The sequence below is a fragment of the Argiope bruennichi genome, chromosome 8 (assembly GCF_947563725.1).
Source record: "Argiope bruennichi chromosome 8, qqArgBrue1.1, whole genome shotgun sequence".
Lineage (NCBI taxonomy): Eukaryota > Metazoa > Arthropoda > Arachnida > Araneae > Araneidae > Argiope > Argiope bruennichi.
Window position 1 is genome coordinate 119329320 of NC_079158.1, and position 26297 is coordinate 119355616.

Sequence of the window (26297 nt, forward strand, 5' to 3'; positions counted from 1 at the left end):
TGAGTAGAACTTTTCTAATACAATACAACTAAAAATCGATTTTACATATAGAAAAATTTAAGTTGAATAAAAAATTTTTTAATGATAATTAACAAAAACTATATTTTTAATCTTCATATTTTTGTTCTTAATAATTTCTTACAAAACTTTTTGAGATCTTTCGAGAGCATTAAAAATTAACTATTAAAATGCGTAAATTCAAAAATTACTTTTTTTAATAATAGACGAATCAGTGTAAGATTATATTTAAATAATAAAAAGAATTTAGATGTTAATACAATTTTTTATTTATATATTGCATTAATTTATATATTTTGAATATTGATAATATTCAGACATTATTTTAGAAGAAAATTCTAAGGGGTTTAAAAAATAAAATTGCAAATAATTTGATTCAAAAACTTTCTAATTATCCAAGCGTTACAATAAATAGTGTTTTCATTTAATGATTTAAAGAAATTGAAAAAATACTAGGATATTTTTTTTCTGGGGAAGACAATATTAACAAAATTTTTATTTCCTCTCGTTAAAAACGTTAAACAAGCATTTCCCATTTTGACACTTTCCAATGTCATTTAGGTCATCAGTAACCTTCTACCGCATTACGCGACCTTCTTCCATTCATTGAAAGATTAGCATTTTCACTGTGTTCGTACCTTTATTAAATCTCTCTATCATGGTTATTTCTGTAATTTTTGAATTTAATGATCGAAAATTCATCTATTTTTGAATCTGACTGTAACAATGAAATATATATTACTGAAACACATGGAAGAAAAATAAATATACACATATGTATATTTTAAATTCAAGAAAAATGACTATAGAATAACTAAATTAGTATCATTCAAATGATAATTTTTTTTAAATTTAGAAATTGTTTAAAAATTATTTTTGTGTAATAATATCAGAAAATGTAAAACTCTTGCTTAATTTTTTATTTATTGAACTCTAATTAAATTTCAAAAAATTGTTCGTACGTGCATATTTCTATACTGTAATGTATATTTATACAAAATTGTTCTTCATAAAATGGTTAGTCCTGCAAAGAACCAATATATATATACACACACACACAGAGAGAGAGAGAGACTTTCACATTAATTGAATTTTTACTTAAACTGGACAGAAATTTCAAGAATTATTTACTATAGTATAAAAGAATAAAAGCAAATTGAAAGACTTCGAATTAAAAATAAATTTATTATTTTGTAAACACAGTCTTGTTTATTATCTTGTTTACATTATTTTTACACAGTCTTGTTTTAATTTTATTAAAATTTTAATATAACGTCTCATGAAATAGTTCGATAGAAAAGCTTTTCATTAAGTCACTCTCTTTCTAATTAATAGCATATTGTATTCCTCATAATAAAGCATTTATTTAAAAAATGCTTTGCACTGAATAGTTAAATTTCAAACCGATAAATTATAACTCAGCAAATACTAACGAATTCACATGATTTAACAGTCATAGGAAAAGTATAACTACACATGCCATTCATTATTAACATATATGGTGACGTCACACTCTTTTTTTTCTTCAATAAATTCAAAAATTAAATTAAAATTGCATATTTTGAGTCATTATTCAAAAAAGAATGGATTATATTCTATTTACAATTCTCAATATAATTTTAGGATAACCCTGATAATTTCTAATAATTATGACCGAAAAATATAAATTTACGCATAAAATACGCTTGAAACCAATTTACGAAATTATTTCAACGTTGAAACTAAATTAGCGTTGCGACCTGTAACACTCATCAATAAAACGTTTTATTTTTTAAAAATTTCTGCCAGTCAATGAAATTGTTCGTTCTCAGTCTATTACGTCATTGAATGGACTGATGCGCATGTCTCTAGTGCATTACGTCAGAAGGTTGCCAACCATCTTGCGCATGCTTCTTGCAATATTATCGGCAAGAGCTGTGCGAAACCTAACAACTTTATCATGGCGGCTCCCATGTATCACAAACAAAGTGGCGTGCGCGTGCATACAGTTTTTATCACAAGATTTTACTGAATGAAACACCTGTGTATAAGGAAAAGCGCTCAGTTGTCTGTCTGTCGCGACGCAGTGAAGTCATGCTGAGCAGAGAGATTCTATACGGAGGGGGTTTGGTCGCCCTTCTAATCGGAATAATAACGATTCTATTATACTGGTTAAGTATTGAGATTTTTGTTTATATATTTTTTGATGTACTTTTACAAAAAATAAAGGAGAGAAAGACCGATATTCGTTGCTTTCTGATATATTTACTATTAACAAAGATGTTTTGATATATCAGCTGAAAAAAAAAAAAAGATTCACTAAAAAAATCATGTAATCATAATTTCAGTATATCCTACAATATAAAATTAGGGTGGGTAGCTTAAAATGTTGACCTAATAGTTCAATTATTTATTCTGTAGCTTATGGAGGATTTTCGACAGGTAATGAAAAAGCATTATTTCAGAAACATATTTAAATTATTTCTAAACTAATTTCAATATCTTACAGTGTTAGATTATGAATTATTAATTATATAAATTGTATGAAAAATTATTAAATACATGGAAAATTGCATAAATATCTTTCGCGATATTTTCAAAGATTTCCATCTTGCTGTGGATTTTGTATTTTATTTAGGGTTTTTTTTAAAGAATTTTTTATATGTCAAGATATTACATGAAATAAAAATTTCAGGCATTTATAAACTGGCATAATTATTCGTGCGTAAAGATTTAAAGAAAAAATTGAAAATATTTAAAAATTCAATATGGTAATAATAAAATAAATCATTATAGCGATTATATTACAAAAATATTAAAAATTATTCATATTAATTAATGCTGCGAAAATAGGATGAAAGATAAAAAAAAAAAGTGAGATATTTAAAAAACTTTCCTAAGAAACATATTATTGATTACTGAAGTAAAAAGTGAGCAAAAAATAAAGGGTTATCAAATGATGGGAGTTTTTCATGGTGTTTTTATTTTTCAAATTTTATATTGAAAAAATATCGAAACTTTATTTAAAATTACAGAAATCTCAATAATGTCAGGGCAGATAATTCTACATTTAAAAGAATGCTTTTTAATAGCAAAGTCTATATTAATTTCACATAATAAGCAAAATTATGCAAAAAAATTATATTGGATATAGTGAATATTACAAAATATATTTCAACATCTTCATTTTTTCAAAATATTCTTAAATATTTAACTTCAATGTTTTTCATCGCTTTAGTTGCTACGTTTATGTACTCGCTCGTTGCGACGAAGTTAAAAACGGTTTTTTTTATGCACTTATCGTTGTTTTAATTGAGAAATACTCTTTATATATAACCAATCAAACCTGAAGTCTTTTCATACCTATTGTGTTACGGATTCCTTTATATTTTCCTATTTGATTTTCTTTCCAGTATTGAGAATTTAAAAGCGACTCAATGATCCGAAGTTATCGTTATCTTTCCTTTCCTTTCTTTCTTTTTTTTTATCTATTGCACCGTTGTTATCACTGTTGCAATCATGAAGTGCAAGGGCAAACGAACGAAAAAAAGAAAATGATTTTTTATCGTAACAATATATTAAAAATTAACGGTTCTTTTCTTTTTCGTTTTTCTTCTTTCAGTCGTTTTTCTTTTCTTTCTATCATTGATATTGACAATATAGGCATCAAATGTAGAACATAAAGAATTATAAGTCTGGATTTCTGAAATTTCTGTTCTATAGTTTAAAAAAATAGTGAACGCAATTCGATTCTATAATCAGAAGTACAGCAACATGTAAATTTTTTTACCGCACATTTTTTCCAAAAATTTACTGTTAATTATGGCAACAGCAGGATACCACAAAAAATGTATTTAATATCGTCGTAATAGTATGTGTATAGAACATTAAAAAAAGAATATTGTTACGCATTAAAATGTTAACATATTGTTACGCAAGAATATTAAAAATATTATTAATATTCTTATTTAAGAATATTGTTGCGCAATATTTTTATTTCAGAATAATGTTACTTAATATTCTTATTTAAGAATATTGTTACTCAATATTCTTAAAAGTAGATTGGGAAAAAGAATGATCTGAAATGACATTCGTATCACTGAAAAGCAGATTTTTTTGAAATCTTGCTATGGCTTCCATGAAATTATTACTATCTGAAGAAATAATAACTCTTATTCAGACTTCAGTATATCTTCGAGACCTGAACCAATAGATAAAACTGGTTCCAAACACGATTCATCGTGAAATCGAATATTGTTAATGTGCTTATTTACAAATATTGTTATGCAGTATTCTTATTTCAAAATATTATTATGCAGTATTCTTATTTCAAAATATTATTATGCAGTATTCTTATTTCAAAATATTATTATGCAATATTCTTATTTAAGAATATTGTTACGTAATGTTCTTATTTAAGAATATTATTTCTCAATATTCTTAAAAGTAGATTGGGAAAAAGAATGATCTGAAATGACATTCGTATCACTGAAAAGCAGATTTTTTTGCATTCTTGCTATGGTTTGCATTAAATTGTTACTATCTGAAGAAATAATAACTCTTAGTCTGCTTCTAGTCGACTTAAGACTTTACAACGCAATTATGCTGACAAATATCAATTCGGATTCTGCGGGTTTTCTTTTTTTTTTTTTAACTTTTTACTTTAGTTATCTAGAAATCGTTTAATATATCGTTATACATCGAAATGGAGCTCTCTTCTAAATAACTGGTTTCAAGTGATATCGTATTTACATAAAAGTACAATGATGGTAATTGCACTCTTTTGCATGTTAATGGTCGATTCAGCTTTCTTTTGTAATATATCCAGATTTCTAGAAATTCTAACTAATCGATTTATCGACTTTTCAATTTGTAGATTAATATTTAGAAACCAGTGTTTAGTCCACACTACGTCAGATTAAATTATATTGTAAAGAAACAACGATTAGAATAACTCAACTCTTATAAATACTGTACATTTGAGTTATTTGAAATTATTATACATTCCTAAAATTATTATTTTGTTATCAAAATAAATAACTAAAATGGAAATGAATAATATAGGATTATTTTCATTTATTTGTTTCCTGTATTTATTTGCAAATATTTCCGTAATTGGTTGTTTGTTAAATGGATGCCGTTTTATTCTGTTGTGAACTAACGCCGGTATTTACATTTTGAAAAGCAATTATTTTTGTCAGACGTTACAAAAAACTCAATTGCCCCATTATTGAAAAATTATTATTGAATTATAAGCAATCTGCTGTGCAGTTATAAAGCTCAATGTGTGTGTGTGTTGGCGCTCTACAGGCCAGATCGTTTGAACTACAGCTACCAAATTTGGTACATGTATACCTTGGAGGTCGGGAATGTGCACCTGGGGTCCCTTTTTTTGAATTTTTAATTAGAATTTTAATTATTAATAAAAAAACTAACTTTCCTGCCAAAAAAATCTTTTAATTTTCCCCACCGCCAAATGAGTTAGGCTTCAGTTTTTTTCCCACGCTAATGAGGCTAGGCTTAAGATTTTTCGGCCGATTATTTCAAACGATTCTGTTTAATTTCTTAATGTTTGATGCATTTTAAATTAAACATCGTTAATGAATCGATCTTTCAGATTCATTCTGAAGTACATTTGAATTAAAATAAAACAGAATAAAGGAAGTTAATTTCTAATCTGCATAGTGTTACCCCAACTGGCGTAGAAAAATTCACGCATTTGCGTTACCGTAATAGGTGTTGAAAATTCACGCACGCGCATTGTGTTCTGATTGTTGACAAGTATTATCAACGGATGCGGACTTGATTTAAATTATCTTAAGTTAGTTGCATGCTTTTGTAATTAAATTGTATTTATGTTAGTTATATATTTTTTTGTATATGCTTATACATGTACATCGTTTTTTAAGCAGTTTTTTTTAACCTGTTTTCTACCGATTATTTTAAACAATTCGTTTTATTTGCTAAATGTTTGATGCATTTAAAATGAAACATTGTTAATGAATCGATCTGCTCATGATGAATCTGAGAAAATTTTGTTGACAAATTATTGAGATGTTACAAAAATAAGAAAGATATTCTTTAGTGCCCATAAAGTTTAAACGCTCAGGGACTCTGTTTTCAGTAATCATATTATAAAAAAAATATTTTGTTTCAGTAAAATATGTTATTATATTAATTGCAGATTAATCCTTTCCTCTTTAATTTAAGGCATAAATTCTATGGGAGCCAACAGAAAATGAGAGAGATACATATTACGTTATGACTGAAGGCCTTTATAATATTATGAGTGAATTATATGACTATCAAAATTTGAAGTTTTATAATATTTAGATGAAGGAGCTATGAAAGTAGGAATTGCATAAAATTTTTAATTATTAAAATTTTAACGAACATTAAGTCCGGCTGGTCGCTAAAGGCGGCTAGTATTTCTAATAAAGCTGAATGTGTTGGAGTTTTACAAAATATTCTTTAGGCACTAATATTTTAAATAAAAAGAGTTGCACTCCAATAAACTAAATCAGTCACTTAAATTGACTTATTTATGAATATCTGAATATCACTATTCAATAAAAACGGGTGATTTTGGACCACTTCATCGACCGTCTCAAAGATGATATCCCAATCAGCGCCCAGAATTTCTCAAAACTGATTGGTCTAAGATTATGAAAATATTGATTGTTCTAAACTATTCTATTCAAAACTTGATGAATCGATCAGATTTGATAACAGAAGAAAGAAAAGTTCACTTACTTATGTAAAAGTTGAAATGTGAAGAATATTTCGCAGAATATGATTCCTTAGGACCAAACGATTGTATAAAATGTAGACTTCATAATTGTTTGAGGTATATTTATAGACCGAAGCAAAATAAAATATTACTACTCGCGTCATTTAAAACCTTTTAAAAGTAAAACTAAAAAATGAATTTTATGATGAATCTAAGAAATTTTTGTTAAATAATTCTTGAGATATTACATAAATTATGAAAGATATTCTGTAGTGCACATAAAATTAAAATGCTGAACGACTCTGTTTTCAGTAGACATATTTTTAAAAAAAAAATGCTTGATTTCAGTAAAAAATGTTTTTAATATTAATTGCAGTTTGATCATTCTCACTTTAATTTAAAGTAGAAAATTTAAGGGAACTGAAGTTACATAAACTATTTGATTGAAAATTTTAACGATCGTTAAAAATGGCGAACCAGCTGGTCGCCAAAGGCGGCTTTAATTAGTCATTTTTAGATCCAGTTTGAAATTATGTGTTTGAAGTTTTTTCTCAAAAGCATAATTGGTTTTTATTTGCTTAACTGTCTCCACATTGTCTACATCTTATGCGGAAAAAATATCGCTTCATTAAAGTAATCAGTTTTAAAGTATGTCATATCGAGGAGGAAAGGTGTCAACAGAAATGTTTAAGTGACGAATATCTCTGCATATAAAAGTCTCTTAGGCATTTACTGACATTTATTTTATGCAAACGTGAATACAGATTATTTTTTATTAAGTTAGTTTACATTTTATCCCATACATAACCTGGAAGTATCTATGAATATCTAAAATATGGATTTCGCCAAGTTATTTCTTTCTTCTACTTATCATTTTTTTTAAATTTTATATTTGGCCTATTTTATATATATATATATTTTTCTATTTGTAGATAGATCTCCATTTGTTTTAGCCCGAATTTAATAATTTCTTTTTTAATTTGAGTATTCGGGAATATTTTGTAGTTATGAGTTTGCAAACTTCACATTTCAGTTACACTTTTTTTATGTTGGATTGTAGCAAAGGTTAATAAACTGAGGTCTGCTGATGTATAATAGAGCCCTTTTGGCCACTAGCTTCTTCGCCAGATTACTGATTTAGGATGTTAAAAGTTGATATTTTCAAATGCTACCTTTTCATTTGATGCTATTGAATAATACGAATTTATTGAATCCATCTACTTCAGATTACTGTGGATGCAAATTAAGTTGTGTGTATACTTCAAATTCTAAACAGAAATGAAAATTCTATTTCTAATACCCAAAGAAAACATTTTTTTAAATTTTAATTTTAAATTTTGCAAAATTACACGACAGAATGTTTTGATGAACAGGTTTCAATTTCATCATAGCATTAAAGTCATCGTTACAGATTGTGTATTTAATTTTAAAAATGTGTTCAGAAATAAATAAAAAAATAAAAAAAATCGATGTAATTCAAAAAATACTTTTTTCAATTTTAAGATAATATAAAAATCATTGTTGTGAAAAAATAAATTGTTAATGTTTTTGAAGATATGTTCATCAATTTTACATCAATGAATCATAGAGATTAATCATCTGGCGATGATTATACTTATTTTCAAACTCGATTAAATTTTATATTTGACAACTGTTTCCTGTTTTCTTTTACATCTCCTTTTCTCAGATTGAACGGAAGTTTTAGTGACCCGGCGAGCTCTCACCAGAGCATTTCTAATAATATTTTACGGTTCACCATTAATTAGCTAATTGCTGCATTCGGTGTAGTTGTAAAAACTCTCATTTGAAGCAACCCGAAACGTTCGTTAATTTTCGTTATTAAATTTGTGACAATTATATTTGAGATAAGATAGCAAATCGTGTAGACGGCACGTCTTGTAGTTAGTTAAAGAAAAAAGGAAGAGAATAAATATTTGAATAATGAATGACTTATATATTAGCCAAAGCATAAAAATCAGAGAAGAATAATTGCATGTCTGATGATTGATGTATTTGTCAAAAGAATAAGTAAGAGCAGAAATAAATATAATGTATAACCGACTAAATTTGGTTCTAGGATAAATATTTAAAGGATGCTCATTTAAATCTTGCATCGTTAGTCCACAGTTAAAGATCAACCCATTCTTTTAAATGGTTGCCACAAGAAAAGAAAATTATGAAGAAAGATTCGAATGAATATTACTTCTGTGCTGAAACTTTTTATATGAGAATGTCGAAAGGAGAACACTTCCTCTAATTTCTATGCAAAATTTCCAACGGACAAAAATATTTAAAATTTAAGAATTATTTTCTTTTTGTTTTGTTTTAGGAATTTCGTAAAAACTTACGACTTCTGGAAAAAAAGAAACGTTCCGTTTGTGAGACCTACTCCATTTGTAGGATCCGCCATTGATTATGTCATCAAAGTGAGTATATATATATATATATATTTTATGTATAACAAGTTACATTTTGCCATAAAGTGACAATGTGTACTATAATAATCCGTAATAACAGCTGTAACTTATTTTTATGCAACAATTAACTTTTTGAATAATATCAGTCCTGTATACCTTACAATCTCTAACAAAACTGCAAAAAAATTTTAATACATTTTAATGTAAGCATTATGAATATGAAGGGCTAAAGTATGCAATCAGTTATTTTACATATTTTTTGCAGTTAAATTATAAGTTTCTGATATGATAGAATTTTGTATTCTTGTTAACAATTTATTATTTTAATTCATTCAGAACTTAATCAGTTAAGCGATTAGTTTAAGTAAATTTTGATTCCTAAACGTGGCGCTATCTGGTGGTGAGTTTACAAAGTATTTTCTGCATTCGATAATTATTAATATTAAAAATTGCAAATTAGAAACTAAAAAAAATTATAATAGATATTATTTAAGAAATTAAATAAAATAAAATAAATGCTTTTTTAGTGCACTAATAGAAATGCGTTTTTAAATAAATTTATTAAGATTTTAAGGAGCTCAATTCCTTAATGAAAAAAATAATCTTATTTATTTATTTTGAACTTTTTGTAATTTTTTTTCCGCTTTTGTAGTCCATTCAAGAAACAGAGTTGCAGAGATACCAACAATTCGGGCGCATTTATGGGTAAGTATTGAGAGTTATAGAAAAGATCTATTGATTTGCGATGAATGTTGTAAATGTAGTCAAAACCATATTTTGAGATACAATTGTTTTCTAAGTCACTTCTGGAAAAAAAATAATTCTAGTTTTTCTTATATTAATTATTGTATTATACGTAGTCCATTTTCTCACAGATTTTGATTGGGTTCATTTTGAAAAGCAAGTTGTAAAATATTAACCACTGTCAAGTGTCGTGGATCGAAAATTCATAATTAAAGGATGTTCTTTATTGCGTTGCCATGTTCACATGATAACCATGTGAAAAAAAAACTTTGAAATTTACTTGACATTTTGTTATCTAAAGTTTAGATCCGAATCAAATTTAGAACCAAATCCATCAAGGGGTTGACCTTCAATAAGTGTGTACTTACACATGCATTTAAACACGATAACTCTAAAACTCAACGACTTAAGTTACATAAATGAAATCTTGTACATGATCTTGTGATTACAATTGCAGCTGTATGTCAAATTTTAATTTCAATGAATCGGAAGAAAGGCATCCAAAATACATATTCAATTCTTTACTACTGTATAGTAACCGTATGTCAGCGATGAATCGCCAAAAAAATCACCAAAGATGCACGCAAGATGCAGTAAAACTCTAAATTTACACCAAAGGTTAATAATTCGTAATTATTGTTTTCATCAGTGTCATGCAATAAAGGTGTTCATACAGTATTCATTAATTTGCTACGAAATATATTAGTATCATGTATGAAAATAAAAATCTAAGCGCTCTTGGTGTGCCCAAAGTGCACGATTTTATGCGAGGCTTGGGGAATAATACTTTTATCTGGGAAATTGATTGATTTTGCACGCAATTAAAACATTTCGTTAATTTTAAAAGGAAAATGTACCTTATATATTAGGTTTTTGTGCTTCGGTTTTTCTGTATTTGGTTTTTTTCAATGTATATATATATATATATATATATGTGTGTAATGATATCTCTAAATCTAAATTAAATCCGAATTCATTTTCTTTTTTATCTTAATTTAACCCGTATTAACTTAATTCTAAAATGTTCTCTTATTTCCTGATCCAATTCCACCTTTTTTTAGTTAATTAATGCTAACGTGTTCTAAAATTGCTGAAATTGACAAGTTTTCACACTCCGAGTGAAAGGATAAAAAGCTGTCAAGCCAAGCGAATTCTTAAAAAAAAATGTGTCTATTTTCCCCTTATCTAAATAGACACGTGTAAAGAAATCCCTATTGGAATCTCACAGTATATAGTAATGGGAGGGAAATATTTCGTTGGCTTTCGCTGTTGCGTCGCGCCGTGAACCAACGTCAATTTTGTCCGCTCTTCTTGTACATATTATTAATAGATGCATGAATTTTTCTTTGTTAACGGTCATCATTTGCACTTGTAAAGGCTCTGTTAAGCGCAAAGCCAAACTTTTCAGTATCTGTGCAGAATCTCCCAATTAATATCCTATTTTCCATTATTTAAAGTTTTTGTGTTCTTCCATTGACACAGATTTTTCCTTCATTTATATTCTTACAATGCATACGAAATCTGACCATTTAGTGTTATCATTTATTGAGAAATTAGAAAAGAAAAAAACTTCTATTATTTAAGAAACAGGGAGAACTTGAGAAACTATTCTTTAGAATTGCTGGGGCACTCAATATCACCTTTGGTACTGAAAGAAACAGTCAAGTTCATGGTAGGATGCATGTTTCTTTTGAAGGACATCTGTAATTGTTTCCGTGTCTTTTTTTTTAATTGAATAACGCAATGTCAAAAGAAAACAAAACTGTTGCATGTCTATCAAAACGGATTGTTTTGTTGCTGACTAGCGTGACAGTTGCAACATACTGAAAACTGGCGCGAGTTGTTCCCCAAAACTTTATTGTATACTAACTAATAAAGGTGTTAACCCCCTCCCCTCTTCACATACAATCGGTTGGCCTTGGGTAAGGCTACCAATGCCATGCATGGAATTGGCGAACAATAGTTACGAAATGGTGTTCTTTGGTGATGAATATAGCGATCTTTGGCGATATTTTTTGGCAATGAATCCCTCTCATTCGTTAATATACAAAAATGAATATGTATTTCAGGCATCTTTTATTAGGACCAATTTAAACCAACATTTGACAAAGATTTACAATTACTATTGTACCACATACAAATTTTATTAATTTAAATCACTGAGTTTATAAGTTTATGCATTTATATGCGCGTGGATGTACAGACCGAAAGATGGGCAATCCTTTGAGGGATTTTGTTCAAAATTTCTTAAGGATCTACATTTTAAAGGCTAAATATGTGGGTCAAATGTTATCTATCTAGCTCTTTACGTTTTGTAGTTATCATCCTCATTTCTACTCAGACAGCCGGACAGACAGACTTTAAATGATGTTCAAAATTTGATGAAAATTTGTAGTGAGATAGCCACGTATCAAATTTCATCCGTCTAGCTGAAAGAAGTTTTGAGTAATTTTGTTTACCGACAAATAGATAGACCTAATTCGATAAATGTGTTTTCTGGGCTCACAGAATCAAAATGTTTTGAAAGATTACAATACTTTCTTGAAAAAAAATGATTCATGCAGGTACTGATATATAACTTTGAACATATTTCTGCTACTCTGGCTCTGATTTCGCGTACTCTGATATTTCATTTAAGAACTATTTTGCCTTTGGTCTGTTGAAAAGAACTCTTTCTAAGCGCACACCCACCATGATTGACGGACTCTGGAAATAACAGAAGGTCATTGCAAGTCAAAACCTCTGGAAATTTTACGAAAGCCGTTCTAACATGGAAACCATGATGCTGATTTATAGTTCATAAAAAGTTATCAGATCGAAACTTTAAAAAACAGTTTGTGCATTTTAAATATTTATTAAACAAGCCAGAAATCGTTTAAAAATATTTAAACACCATTTTCAGACCCTTTCTCTAAGTTAAATATAAAACACTCCAATGTAGTTTCAATGTTCGAGAAAATTGAAAAGATGAATACTCTTTTCGACTTAATGAATGTCCCCCCCCCACACACACACTTTTTTCTTTCGATCTTATTGTAATTTTTGTGAATTTGGAAAATCCACAGCGCTTATCATGCAAGTTTATTTTGATTCTTCCATATTTTATCTCCTATAAGAAAATATAATAAACATCGATAATAATATTTTTATTAAATTTATTTCTTCTTTTTTATTATTATCTCTGCTTCAATTTGTATCAAAATTTGAAGTGTCCGATAATACCATATTTTATACACTGGTGAATATTTGTATCGAATTTCCAAACTTGAGAGCGAAGAATTGTTAAAAGATAGTTTAAATTTTATTTTATGTTGTCGACCATTATTTTTGCAGTACTTATTAAGTTTATAAGTACAGCAAAAGTACCTAAAACGGGACTTTAATATAACTAAATTAAACTAGAGGATTGTTTGAAAATTCAAATTTCGTAATTCTTATTACGATATATTTATTAATTCAAAGAGACATAAAATATCTTTCTTTTAAGTCATTTAAACCATTTTTTAAATAAATGTATATACCTCACTCTAAATGTTTTGAAATTTGATATCGGGTCCGATTAGAACAGTACTTTTTAAACAATCCTCTAGTTTAGTTTAGTTATATTAACGTCCCGTTTTCAAGCAACACTAAGGCTTTTTGGGGGACTGACCTTGTAATTTTGAACCCGGTCAGGCGACGGGGACGACATCTGAGCTGACGCCTCCCTCTCCAAACCTCCGCACCACACCAGCGGGAGGATGTTTACCCCGACAGACCCACTTACACGACGGTTCTTCGGTAGAATCGGGTTTTAAACCTGAAACCCTCCAGTTCCAAAGTTTTACCACTTCCTTACTACCAAGACACGCGGCCCTCAAACTAATCCTGTAATCATGTTAACTGTATATAATAAAACCATTCTGACATATTAATATATTGATGATGTAATAAAAGTTCAACTTTTCTGCAGCCAAAACTGATCGAGTTATGAAATTTTGAATATTACAATTTTAGGACATTTTATCTATTTCAAGACCATTTAAATGAAGATCAGTCAAGAAATAACTGTGTAGATGGCCTGTTGTCCGTTGATTAAAAATTTAGATTTCGTACTTTTTAAACAATACATTCATTAATTCAAACAACATAAAATATAATTATCACTATTATTTAGAGTACTTATTGGAACTATATAACTGTCTGTAACGATTTAGAAATTAATTACTATGCCACTTTTGGAGGGGACATCTTTTATATTGATGAATGATCTGAAATACTCGTCGTTGTCCAATATGTCTTAGCTGGTTTTAATATTAGAAGAGCTCAAAGAAAATATTTAAAATCGTCAAAAAAGAATGTTACAAAACTTTTTTCACTGTGTATCTTTTTTGGGGGTGACTTGTCTTGTTGAGCCGCGATGGTCTAATCTTCAGAGCGGGAGGATTTCAGGCTCTATCCCCGATTCCTCCGAAGCACCATCGTCTTGTAAGCAGATCAGGTGTGCATTAAATTCGTTGGGGCTAAACGTCTCCCCGCTGGCGTGGTGTGAAAGCTTGGAGAGGGGGTGCCAGCTCAGATGCCATCCTCGTCATCTGATCAGAATTACGAGGTCCGTCCCAAAATAGCCCTAGTGTAGTTTTAAAAAAACTAGACATTAATATAACGAAAACTTAAAACTGGGATGACTTGTCTTTTTAAGTAACCAAAAGAATAACAATCTCTATCTGGTACTAGTCATTCTGGTTTTGCTTTACTTAAAAAAAATATATATGGAGAAAAAAAGGCGTAGAAAACGGACAATAGTCTACAAGAAATGATATTTTTCTTAAATTTTTATGTTACCTAAATTGCTTTTACTTTTAGAAAGTGAAAAGAATGTGCTCTCGCTTACTATATCTAGTAGCAATAGAAATTATGTAATATTCTACATTGTATTTTATGGTATACAGAATACGAGGGAAATTTATTGGATTTATTCTTTATTTTCTTACATAAATTTTGGATTGTTATATTATCATTCAAAATTTTAGCTTTGGAATAGGACAGTCATGGTTTCGAGATTTGATTCCATGAAAGATCTGGCTCGAGTCGGATCTGGCACTATCGAAGTCCAAGCACCCACCCAATGGAATTGCTAGATATTTGGAGAGCAAATACAAACTCAGATATCTACATCATCTGACCATGATTCAACTTAATCATGTCCTAAAAAAGATCATAAATAATCTTCGTACAATTTTAAAATGTGATATTGTAAAATTATAATGCGATTTAAAATGTGATATTGTAAAATTATAATGCGATTTAAAATGTGATATTGTAAAATTATAATGCGATTTAAAATGTGATATTGTAAAATTATATTAGACTTTTATGATTGCAATAAATTAGCTTACAATGGGCCATAGTCCATTGACATGAATGATTAATAGATCTTATATTTTCAAGGAATAAATTCTTAATGTGTCTATTTTCTGCTTAAATATTCAAAACTGTTGATGAGGTTTATAATCAGATCATAATAATAATTTTAAAGAACTGAAATCTGCTATCGCAAATTTCAAGTTATCATATGAGAACATTATTTTTTAAAATCAATCCGGCAGGAAAACATCATGTTCCCACATGACTCATATTTAGCAATCACCAACATTTAGAAATGCGATGGTTTTTGACCATCACAAAATCAATCGAGTTCTAAAAATTTTTTTTCTTGAGGCTAGAATATTTTTCGTCCGAAACAATCACGTAACTATCAGATTATACATGCGTCAATATTTAGGAAACGGTGTGTGTGTGTTTTTCCATCTCAAAATTGTTCGAGCACTAAAACTTTTTCTCGAGGCCAGAATTTTTTGCTTTCGAAAATCTGGTTTAAACTGATTTCAAATGATCAGGTAACTATTGTATTGCGCCATCGTCAACTTTTAGAAAAGTAATGGGTATTTTTTTTTTCATCTTAAAACTTTTCCAGCTCCAAAATAATTTTTGCCATCAAGAAAATTTTTTAATTTATGTATATATATATATATATACAGTACTGTGCAAATTAATTGAGACAAATAGATTTTTTAAGAAAATTGATCCTTTCTCAGGGATTTTCTGCCTCAAACCATTTTCAACTGCATTTTCTTAAAACGTGTGACTGCTCTTGACTAGTCTAAACCGGGTTGACCATGTGATTATGATATGTCGAAAATTTTTCCCTTCAGTTGCTGTAAAAAGCGGTCGCTTGTATGAATTGTCTCCTTCTGACGTGTGTTAAAAAATGGATATCACTCCCAGGAAAAGGACTAGAATTGTTATCCTTAGTCAGCATACTTCTATGGCTGTGAGGGATAATGCTGCAGTAATTGGAATTGGAAAATCCAGTGTTTCTAGGATTATTAATCAGTAAAAATATTTTGGGGCAGTGTCTCCAAAATGAAAGAGTAAATGTGGACGCAAACGCAAGACCACACTTCGAACAGACAAAATTCTTGTACGAAATAGTACAATGCATCCTTACAAAAGAAGTAGAGATCTTCAGAGAGAATTATTAGCTACTGGTGTGAGCGTGGATTCATCCGCAGTTCGATGAAGGCTTAGTGAAGCTGGGAGATTTGCAAGAAAACCATTAGAAAATCAGTCAGTTATCAGGTATTAACACCTGCAATGAAGAAAAAACATTTGGATTTGGATAGGAAATATCAATCCTGGACTGTACAAGATTGGAAGAAGGTTGTATTCAGCGACAAAACCCATTTTCTTGTGCAAGGGTTTCGACCAAGATTTGTCAGGCGAAGTGGTTGAGAACCCATCAGGGAACAACATCTTATTCAAACAGTTAAGCACCCTCAGAAACAAATGTTTTACGGTTATTTTACTTCTGAAAGTCCTGGCAGCTTAGTACTAGTTGAAGGGATGATGAACTCTAAACAATACATTTCTATAATAGAAAGTGAAATTGAGCCTATGATGCAAACGTTCGCTGGTAGTGTTGGTATCTTTCAACAAGATTTTGCTCCATGCCATCCTTCTAAGCTAACAACGAATTTTTTTCAAAAACAGAAAATAATAGTTTTGGATTGGCCTGGTAATTATCCTGATTTAAATCCCATCGAAAATTTGTAGAGCATTGTAAAGAGACATCTGAGTAAAATGGATTGCTCAATAAAGAAAACAATGATTGAGAATGCTATAAAAGTTTGGTTTCGTGATGACGAGATCAAAAATTTATGTTCTAATTTATTGGAATCCATGCAAACGCGTGTACAGGATCTCATTGAAGCTAGAGGAGGACCTATTTTGTATTAGATTGCTATACTGTGCATGTAAGTTAACCTATATTAATTAAACAACATTTGTGAAAATTTTTGTGTTTGTCCCAATTAATTTGCACAGTACTGTATATATATATGTGTGTGTGTGTGTGTGTGTGTGTGTGTGTGTGTGTGTGTGTGTGTGTGTGTGTGTGTGTGTGTGTGACATATTTTGATTGAAGTAGAATGTAGGTTCGAAACAGTGAAGAGACTTTGTATTTTTAATTACGTTTTATTCAATTCCGAGTGGTAGGCACAAGAAAACGCAGCGCGGCACACACAGAAGTAAGAAAAGGGAAAAAAGGGGCGAACAGATGATGACTTGCTTTATATAACATAGGATTTCCGGCCACGCACCGCTGGAGTGACCTTAGATAAGGGCAAAAGTATCACTTTCATTTGAACGTAGTACTGATGGTGCATTATTTTTACAAAGGGATTAATTAAACCGAAAGTGGAATGGGATCACGAAATAAGAGAATATTTTAGAATGAAGTTACTATGGGCTAAATTAAGATAAAATCTTGGAAATTAATTAAATTGAAATTAGAGTTAAAATATCATTACATATATATATATAATATTTTTGATACTTCTCCCAGTTGTTTCTCGTTATTCTTCTCTGATAACAGGGCGATAACTTCTTACGATCCTGCTCTTTATTGGCCAGACAGGAGAATTGTTTACATGGCGTCAGGTTGTAACTTTTTGTTGGCGATCCATCTCCAAATGTGATAATCTTCTTTATCATTTTCTTATAACCCTAAAAGCGAAAAATTGATGCCTCAAAATTAAAAGTGATAAATTGTCAATTTCCTGCCAGTTCATTTTGTGGCTTCAAAAACCTCAAATCGAAACAGCATCATGAATAAATATGCTAAACTGCTTTGAATCATTCAAAACTCAAATTGCTCATCTGCAGTGGAGATGACATGAAAGCCACTGGCAAAAGAAATACGATTGTTGCAAACAAACAAAAGAAAAAAAAGGGAAGAAAGTAAAGAATCTAATAAAAAAAAAAAAACATTCCTAATTTAAGAAAAAGACGCATGTAAAATTCCTGAATACATACGATGGTTTTTTTTCAGGCACTTTGAAGGCATTCAGCCTCTGTTGTCGGTAGCAGATCCAACTCTTCTTAAAAACATCCTGGTCAAAGACTTCCATGTTTTCCCCAGTGCAAGGGTGAGTGTGGGAGCAAACGTTATTTATATACTATATTTTCAATAGACTATGTTATGTAAAATATGATTTGATTAACCTTGAAGACTTTTATCCTTATTACTCGCTTTTAATTAACTCAAATAATTTCATGTATATGAAAATGAAATTTTGTAAACAACTTTCTACTTATTTTTTGATGGATCCCACTGAGGGACACCTCAGAATTGAGGATAAGAAGCTTCCGGTATGGTTATTGGTCCTCGCCTCCCTGGTGGATACAGAAAGTTGTGGGAGTTGGCTACCTCCCATCAATGACGGAACGTGCTTCCCTATGTAAGGGTTGTGCCGTGGCCGGTGGTGGCCCTTAGAACTCATCCATAATTCCCGCTAATGTTACTGTCACGATGGTCCTGCCATTCAGTTTTATCCTTATGCCTACGGGTGGGTTGGAGTAGTCAGTTAATAATTATTTCTTAATGGATTGGAGTTTTGAAATTTTTTACAGTTGTCACGGTGATACATTATTTCAGTATTTTCAAAACCTAATTACCCATTAATTGGTTTAAAAAATGTTGTTCATTCCAATACGAGTTGCGACACTTGCTGGAGAATTTGAGAAAATGAGAATTACCAGATTCCTTCATATTTATAATTAGATGGCTTTGGCGATCAGTTGGTCTGCTAAGGGTAATTGTATTTCATTTCAGTAAAATCGCTCTGATAAAATTTCATGTCCATAATTCCTTCAAATTGAAAGACATTGTAGCCGTATTGTTTTGATAGTTTGTCATTATGCACGTGAATTTTCCTAATAGAGTCAAGTTCTATAACATCATTGTGCTGTTAAAAGCATGTTCGTCCAGTTCTTGTAACTTTGACGATGCTGGGCAACTTCACTTTCTTATTTCTCATATAAATTACACAGCTATTAAATAGAATCTTTCTTTCTTAGCTTTCAAGAATGAAAAAAATTCAAGCGACTAAATATTTGGCAAAACGATGAAAACTGTTAGGTTGCATTAACAGCAATAAAAATGATGTTGTAAAGTATTCTTAAAAATAAGTTTGAGAATTAATTAAATCTTAACTAAAGAATTTATTTCAACTCTATTCGCAGCATTACAAAAGATGATTCATTGAACGCTGAAATGGCGTAAACATTTTTGTGCTAGAATATTTTCAAAAATTAACGCCAAAAAAAAAAAAAAAAAAAAAGGAAAGAAAAGAACCATCAAAATCTCGTTTAATTTTTAATTGATTAAAATTTTAAAGATGCATATTTTAGGCAGCGAGGTATATCTGTGTTAAATTTTAAAGCTCTAAATCAAACTCTCTGCCATATACAACACATAGATACGCACATATTTTCTTTTATTATTAATTGAAACAATAAGTTTAGCGCACTGATAACGATATATAATTTAAATAAAATAATCTCTACATTTTAACACATTGATAAAGATAAATAATTAAAACAAAATTATCTATATATTTTAGTGCACTGATAACACGAAATAACTAAATTAAAATAATCTCTTCTTTTTAGCACTTTAATAACATTGCATTTTAAAAGCTTTTTTTAAAAATTCAATTTATTATTTTTATAGTTGATGACGATCAGTGACGAGTTGGTGAGTAAAATGTTGGGTAATGCTAAAGGAGAAGACTGGAAACGTATCAGAAGCATCATTTCACCCACTTTTTCCTCCGGTAAAATTAAGAAGGTAAGTAAAGATAACAGCAGTCCGAAACACTTCTCTTCTGAAAATATTTTGCTGGTTATTTTTGTTTGTCATGACCTGTGAATTATTTTGTTATTGTAAACTTTCGATAACCACCGGCGGATTATTGGCAGTCTACTGTGATCAGGGCCTTGTTAAGAAATTCCAGTCACAAATGAAACAGAGGTTTCAACATAATAAAAAAAGCAAAAGGCGCTTTTTTTTTTCTTTTTCGTGTACTACATATATACGTCGATGATTAACTTTGCTTCTAAGATTTCATCAAATTTTTTCGTCCATATTTAAGCTGTGCTGTGTTAATTCTCTTGCACATGTTCTGCTTTTAGCTGTGTATATTAAATTTCATAATCGAAACCAGTAGCATTAAAAACTTCATTCTATTAAAAATTAAAATCTGTGGTATAACTCTCTTCTAAATTTTATAATATTATAATTTTACGATTTTATATTCTTGTTAACTACACATATATTAAATGAAATATTTCTTCTTTAGCTTTCAATAACTGAAGTAAATCATGCGATCAAATATATTTGATGTGGCAATGAAAGTGATTTGAATTTCAGAGTAAAAATATACGTTATACAGGGGAATAGCTATTTCTTTGTCTCAGATCTGTGTTTTTTTTAAAAATTCATTTTTGGACTATGAATCCAAAACTAACGGGCATTTTTATCTATCACGTCAACTTTTAAGTTACAGGACACCTTCTCTTTGTCCGAAAAGTCATACAAAATGGGATTATAAAAGAAAATAAAGGAGAAACATACCAAATATACTGTTCACAAAGAACAGTTTTATGCCTATAATGGCTATATATATATATGCTGCAAGTTAAATTTTGTCCATACTTATAGTAATAAACATACTATCATTTTATCAGCAAAAAGGAAGTAAAAATCTAATTCAAATAAGGTCATTAGGCTTACCTTATATTCCAGGACCGCCACTACAGATGAGTAATAATATCTCTTTTGCACAAATAATCCACATCCTTTGAGATGAAACTTTATTCACACTTCACGCACATAAATAAACATAAATAGCATTCAGAATGAAAGGCATCTTACATTTCAGTTTGCAATCTAACCCAAAGACCATGTGTTGGTGCTTGCTTTCAGTAGGTCTCGGTATCAACTGACTGGAAACAGCGGCGCTGCTGTTGGATTCCAAAGTCCAAAATGGGAGCAGTTTGTGACACATACATATTAAAGTAAAAATTATTGCTTTAGTTTTTTTTTCTTTTTGAAATGTTTAATCTGTGGACATCTTCGCTTGAAACTCCTATAATAGTCAACCATCATATGTATATACCATTTACTCGATACCGTGCCTCCATGAATTTCCAATTTTAGGAATCGCTCATCATTGACTTCATCAGGATTTTTCAGAAAGTTGGCAAGATGGTATGTAAAAAATGTAATTGGATGCTCTTTTGCAACCAAGCATTTTGTAGCTCCACAAGAATTTCTGGACAATATCGACGTAATTAAGTGCTCGTGTATTTCCAAAAAAGTATTTGATTGCTTTCGAATGCCAACCAAGTATTATTTCCAAGTTAGGACCTTGTTCAGATGAAATGTTCATCTTTAATGAGCTGCCGAATCTCTGTCCTATCAAACGCACTGGCATTTATATTTTCAAATGACAGATTAAGAAATGCCAAAATTAGAAACAGTCTCTTTCGATTGGCAAAGCTATCACAAGTGTTTCACGTGGACTAGTTTTATAGGCAGAGGTGGAAATGTAATGTCCATTTTGTCTATTATCACCAGAATAGCGGCTAAGTGGTCAACTCTATTGCATTCAATGTTTCTAATGATGTCTGCTGTTCGACATTCTAAAAACAAATCTAGGATACTTGCTATATCCACATTACTGGCCAAGGAGGAAGCAGATCATTTCAAGATTAACTCAGATGATCCATTGGTGCATATGATATTGTAACTCATTAGTGACTTCCTTTATGTCTTCACATTCTTCACGCATTAAACTGAATGACGTATCGAGATGGCACCAAATAAATTTCCATTCTGCTGGTGAATTTTAAGCACTAATTTCAATTATCGATGAATTTACGTTATAGGTTGAAATTCCCATCGCCTCCATTAAACCATATACGCTGAGGCAATACATAAAACAAAAGTCATTTCGAAGATACTGCCAAAACCTGCTTTCTCTTGATTCAAAGTTGATCAAGAGAATACCTTAGATCCTTTTCCAAGTAAATATCCTTTGTGCTCGTCTTGAAAAGCTCTGGTTAGTCCCAAATCTTGTGCCAAATCATTTAACTAATGTTGCTCAAATCCCTTATGAACGGAATCATCATCAATTTTAAAATTTTCGTCATTGGGATAACTTCAATCTTCACCAGACTCGTATTCTTGTATTGCCATTGAGGACAGTTCCTGGAAAACAGGTACTGGAATTTAAGGTGAATGAAGGATTTGAAGTATAGCTGATGGTAAACTACGATCTACTGTATTTTACATTTTTTTTAATTATATCTTGACGTTTTCTCTATACAAAAGTTACAGTCTTATGAATGATATTTGAGTTCTCGTCAAATCCTAGATGTGTCAAATGAAAATTTATTAAGTGTTCCATCATCCACATCCAAAACTAACAGTCATATGAATGATCTTTCAGATCTCGCCAAATCTTATATTTACCAAATGGAAATTTATTACAACCGAAAATAACAGTTATATGAATAATCCCTGAGCTCTCGCCAAATCCTAGACGTATCAAATGGAAATTTATTACGTGTCTCATCCTATCATCCACATCCAAAAATAACAGTCATATGAATGATCTTTGAGTTCTCGCCAAATCCTAGATGTACCAAATGGAAATTTATTACGTGTCCCATCATCCACATCCAAAAATAACAGTCATATGAATGAAATCTTGCCAAATCCTAGATGTACCAAATGGAAATTTATTACAACCAAAAATAATAGTCATATAAATAATCCCTGAGCTCCCGCCAAATCCTAGATGTACCAAATGGAAATTTATTACAACTGAAAATAACAGTCAGATGAATAATCCCTGAGCTCTCGACAAATCCTAGATGTGCCAAATGGAAATTTATTACGTGTCTCATCCTATCATCCACATCCAAAAATAACAGTCATATGAATGATCTTTGAGTTCTCGCCAAATCCTAGATGTACCAAATGGAAATTTATTACGTGTCCCATCATCCACATCCAGAAATAACAGTCATATGAATGAAATCTTGCCAAATCCTAGATGTACCAAATGGAGATTTATTACAACCAAAAATAATAGTCATATAAATAATCCCTGAGCTCTCGCCAAATCCTAGATGTGCCAAATGGAAATTTATTACAACTGAAAATAACAGTCAGATGAATAATCCCTGAGCTCTCGACAAATCCTAGATGTTCCAAATGGAAATATATTACGTGTCTCATCATATCATCCACATCCAAAAATAACAGTCATATGAATGATCTTTGAGTTCTCGCCAAATCCTAGATGTACCAAATGGAAATTTATTACGTGTCCCATCATCCACATCCAAAAATAACAGTCTTATGAATGAAATCTTGCCAAATCCTAGATGTACCAAATGGAAATTTATTACAACTGAAAATAACAGTCAGATGAATAATCCCTGAGCTCTCGACAAATCCTAGATGTTCCAAATGGAAATTTATTACGTGTCTCATCATATCATCCACATCCAAAAATAACAGTCATATGAATGATCTTTGAGTTCTCGCCAAATCCTAGATGTACCAAATGGAAATTTATTACGTGTCCCATCATCCACATCCAAAAATAACAGTCATATGAATGAAATCTTGCCAAATCCTAGATGTACCAAATGGAAATTTATTACAACCAAAAATAATAGTCATATAAATAATCCCTGAGCTCTCGCCAAATCCTAGATGTACCAAATGGAAATTTATTACAACTGAAAATAACAGTCAGATGAATAATCCCTGAGCTCTCGACAAATCCTAGATGTTCCAAATGGAAATTTATTACGTGTCTCATCATCCACATCCAAAAATAACAGTCATATGAATGAAATCTTGCCAAATCCTAGATGTACCAAATGGAAATTTATTACAACTGAAAATAACAGTCAGATGAATAATCCCTGAGCTCTCGACAAATCCTAGATGTTCCAAATGGAAATTTATTACGTGTCTCATCATATCATCCACATCCAAAAATAACAGTCATATGAATGATCTTTGAGTTCTCGCCAAATCCTAGATGTACCAAATGGAAATTTATTACGTGTCCCATCATCCACATCCAAAAATAACAGTCATATGAATGAAATCTTGCCAAATCCTAGATGTACCAAATGGAAATTTATTACAACCAAAAATAATAGTCATATAAATAATCCCTGAGCTCTCGCCAAATCCTAGATGTACCAAATGGAAATTTATTACAACTGAAAATAACAGTCAGATGAATAATCCCTGAGCTCTCGACAAATCCTAGATGTTCCAAATGGAAATTTATTACGTGTCTCATCATATCATCCACATCCAAAAATAACAGTCATATGAATGATCTTTGAGTTCTCGCCAAATCCTAGATGTACCAAATGGAAATTTATTACAACCAAAAATAATAGTCATATAAATTTATTACGTGTCCCATCATCCACATCCAAAAATAACATTCATATGAAATCTCTGAGCTTTGCCAAATCCTAGATGTACCAATTGGAAATTAATTACGTGCTCCCTCACCCACTTCCGTAAACTGTCGACACACTGCTTGCACATTTTGTGAATAGTCCTTGTATTATCTTGACGACCGATTTTCACTTCCAAATATACAAAATAGTCTTGTCTGATGTTCTGTCCTTCGACTGGGAATGATAAAGCTGTCACATATATAGCAAAATTAATCTGGATTGTTTAAACATTTACGATGCGAACTATCAAAGGCAGGCATAAGGATAACTTTCAATTCATATATAGATAAAAACTAAATACTGCTAACCTTTTATATAAACTGGATTCCACTTCGGAATACGATTCAGTATATTAGAGCGACACAGAACGTTTCATTACATTACCTCCGGTGTAAGTGAACTAGTTTAGACAAGTAGACACTTGTCACTGGTCTCGATATCATTCTCTCGCAGTTCGTCATAAAAGTTTTATGTTAACCAACAGTAGAGTAGTAGTTATGCTAACCAAATGCTTCCTGTGATCCACACTCAATTCCGCGGTGAAATGGTCGCATTCACATAAAGTGCGGAGCAAAAACTTGATTTTAGAATTAATTACGGTATGGGAATGCCTATTTCTCAACAAAAATTGTGTTACAAATGGTTCCCTTGTGTTACTAGAAATTTCGCAAAACAAAAAAATGCCAAATTCATGAAACATTTATACAATTATTAAATTGGCATGATTAAAAGGCAAGTTTTCATGGCCTTGTCTAATGTCCCCAATTTTCGGCAGGGGGATTTCCACTTTATTAAAGAACATGTGAAAAAGTTTCAAGGAGATCGAACCCTCTGATTTTAAAATTGAAGAAGCGAATCATTTTTGACAGGAAACACTTTTTTCTATAGTTCTATTTAACAATTAAATGTCGTCTAACTTAATGTAATGTTTATTTGAATAGAACAAAGATACGAATTATAAAACTTCGTTCTCTTCATGGTGTTATATGTTTATAAATGATGCCTAATAATTTCTTTCAGTTTATGTGTAGATATATGATTAAATAGATTTCTTTTAGTTTTTAAACAAATGAGATGGGTAACAGTTGCTTTGCATGTCTCATTTCAGGTGATAGATATCATGAAAGACTGCTCACGAACTGCTGTCGAGAACTTCAAAACTGAAACGAGGGATAATTCTCCAGTAAACACAAAAAGGTAAACTTGCTCTTTACTTTAATGAGGTTGCATATTTTTTTTTCTATCTATGCATACACAATATTTATAATCAATGTGATTAATCGGTTAATATTAATTTTTAGAAGGATTAATCGGAAGGATAACAATTATTTATATTAACCCTTATGTTCATTTTGTATAATATACCATACATACAACTTTATAAAAATATACTACCACTATAAAATAATTTTTATATACATTTATTTATACCCCTAAATATATATGTTTATTATAAAATACACATGCCTAAATGTTTGTTCTTACACATTTTTATATATACATGCCTATATACATTTTTTTTT

At 30.4% G+C, this 26297-nt stretch overlaps 1 protein-coding gene across 1 annotated transcript in view; it reads left to right on the top strand.

The window, feature by feature from the left end:
* Positions 1-1940: 1940 nt before the first annotated feature.
* LOC129981722 (cytochrome P450 3A8-like) overlaps positions 1941-26297 on the top strand; it is a 40997-nt gene continuing 16640 nt past the window's right edge. The window contains exons 1-6 of the mRNA XM_056092675.1: positions 1941-2168; positions 9057-9153; positions 9797-9849; positions 18260-18356; positions 19943-20059; positions 25883-25971. Of these exons, the coding sequence (XP_055948650.1) occupies positions 2092-2168; positions 9057-9153; positions 9797-9849; positions 18260-18356; positions 19943-20059; positions 25883-25971 (530 nt within the window). The 5' untranslated portion in view covers positions 1941-2091. The remainder of the gene's footprint in view (positions 2169-9056; positions 9154-9796; positions 9850-18259; positions 18357-19942; positions 20060-25882; positions 25972-26297) is intronic.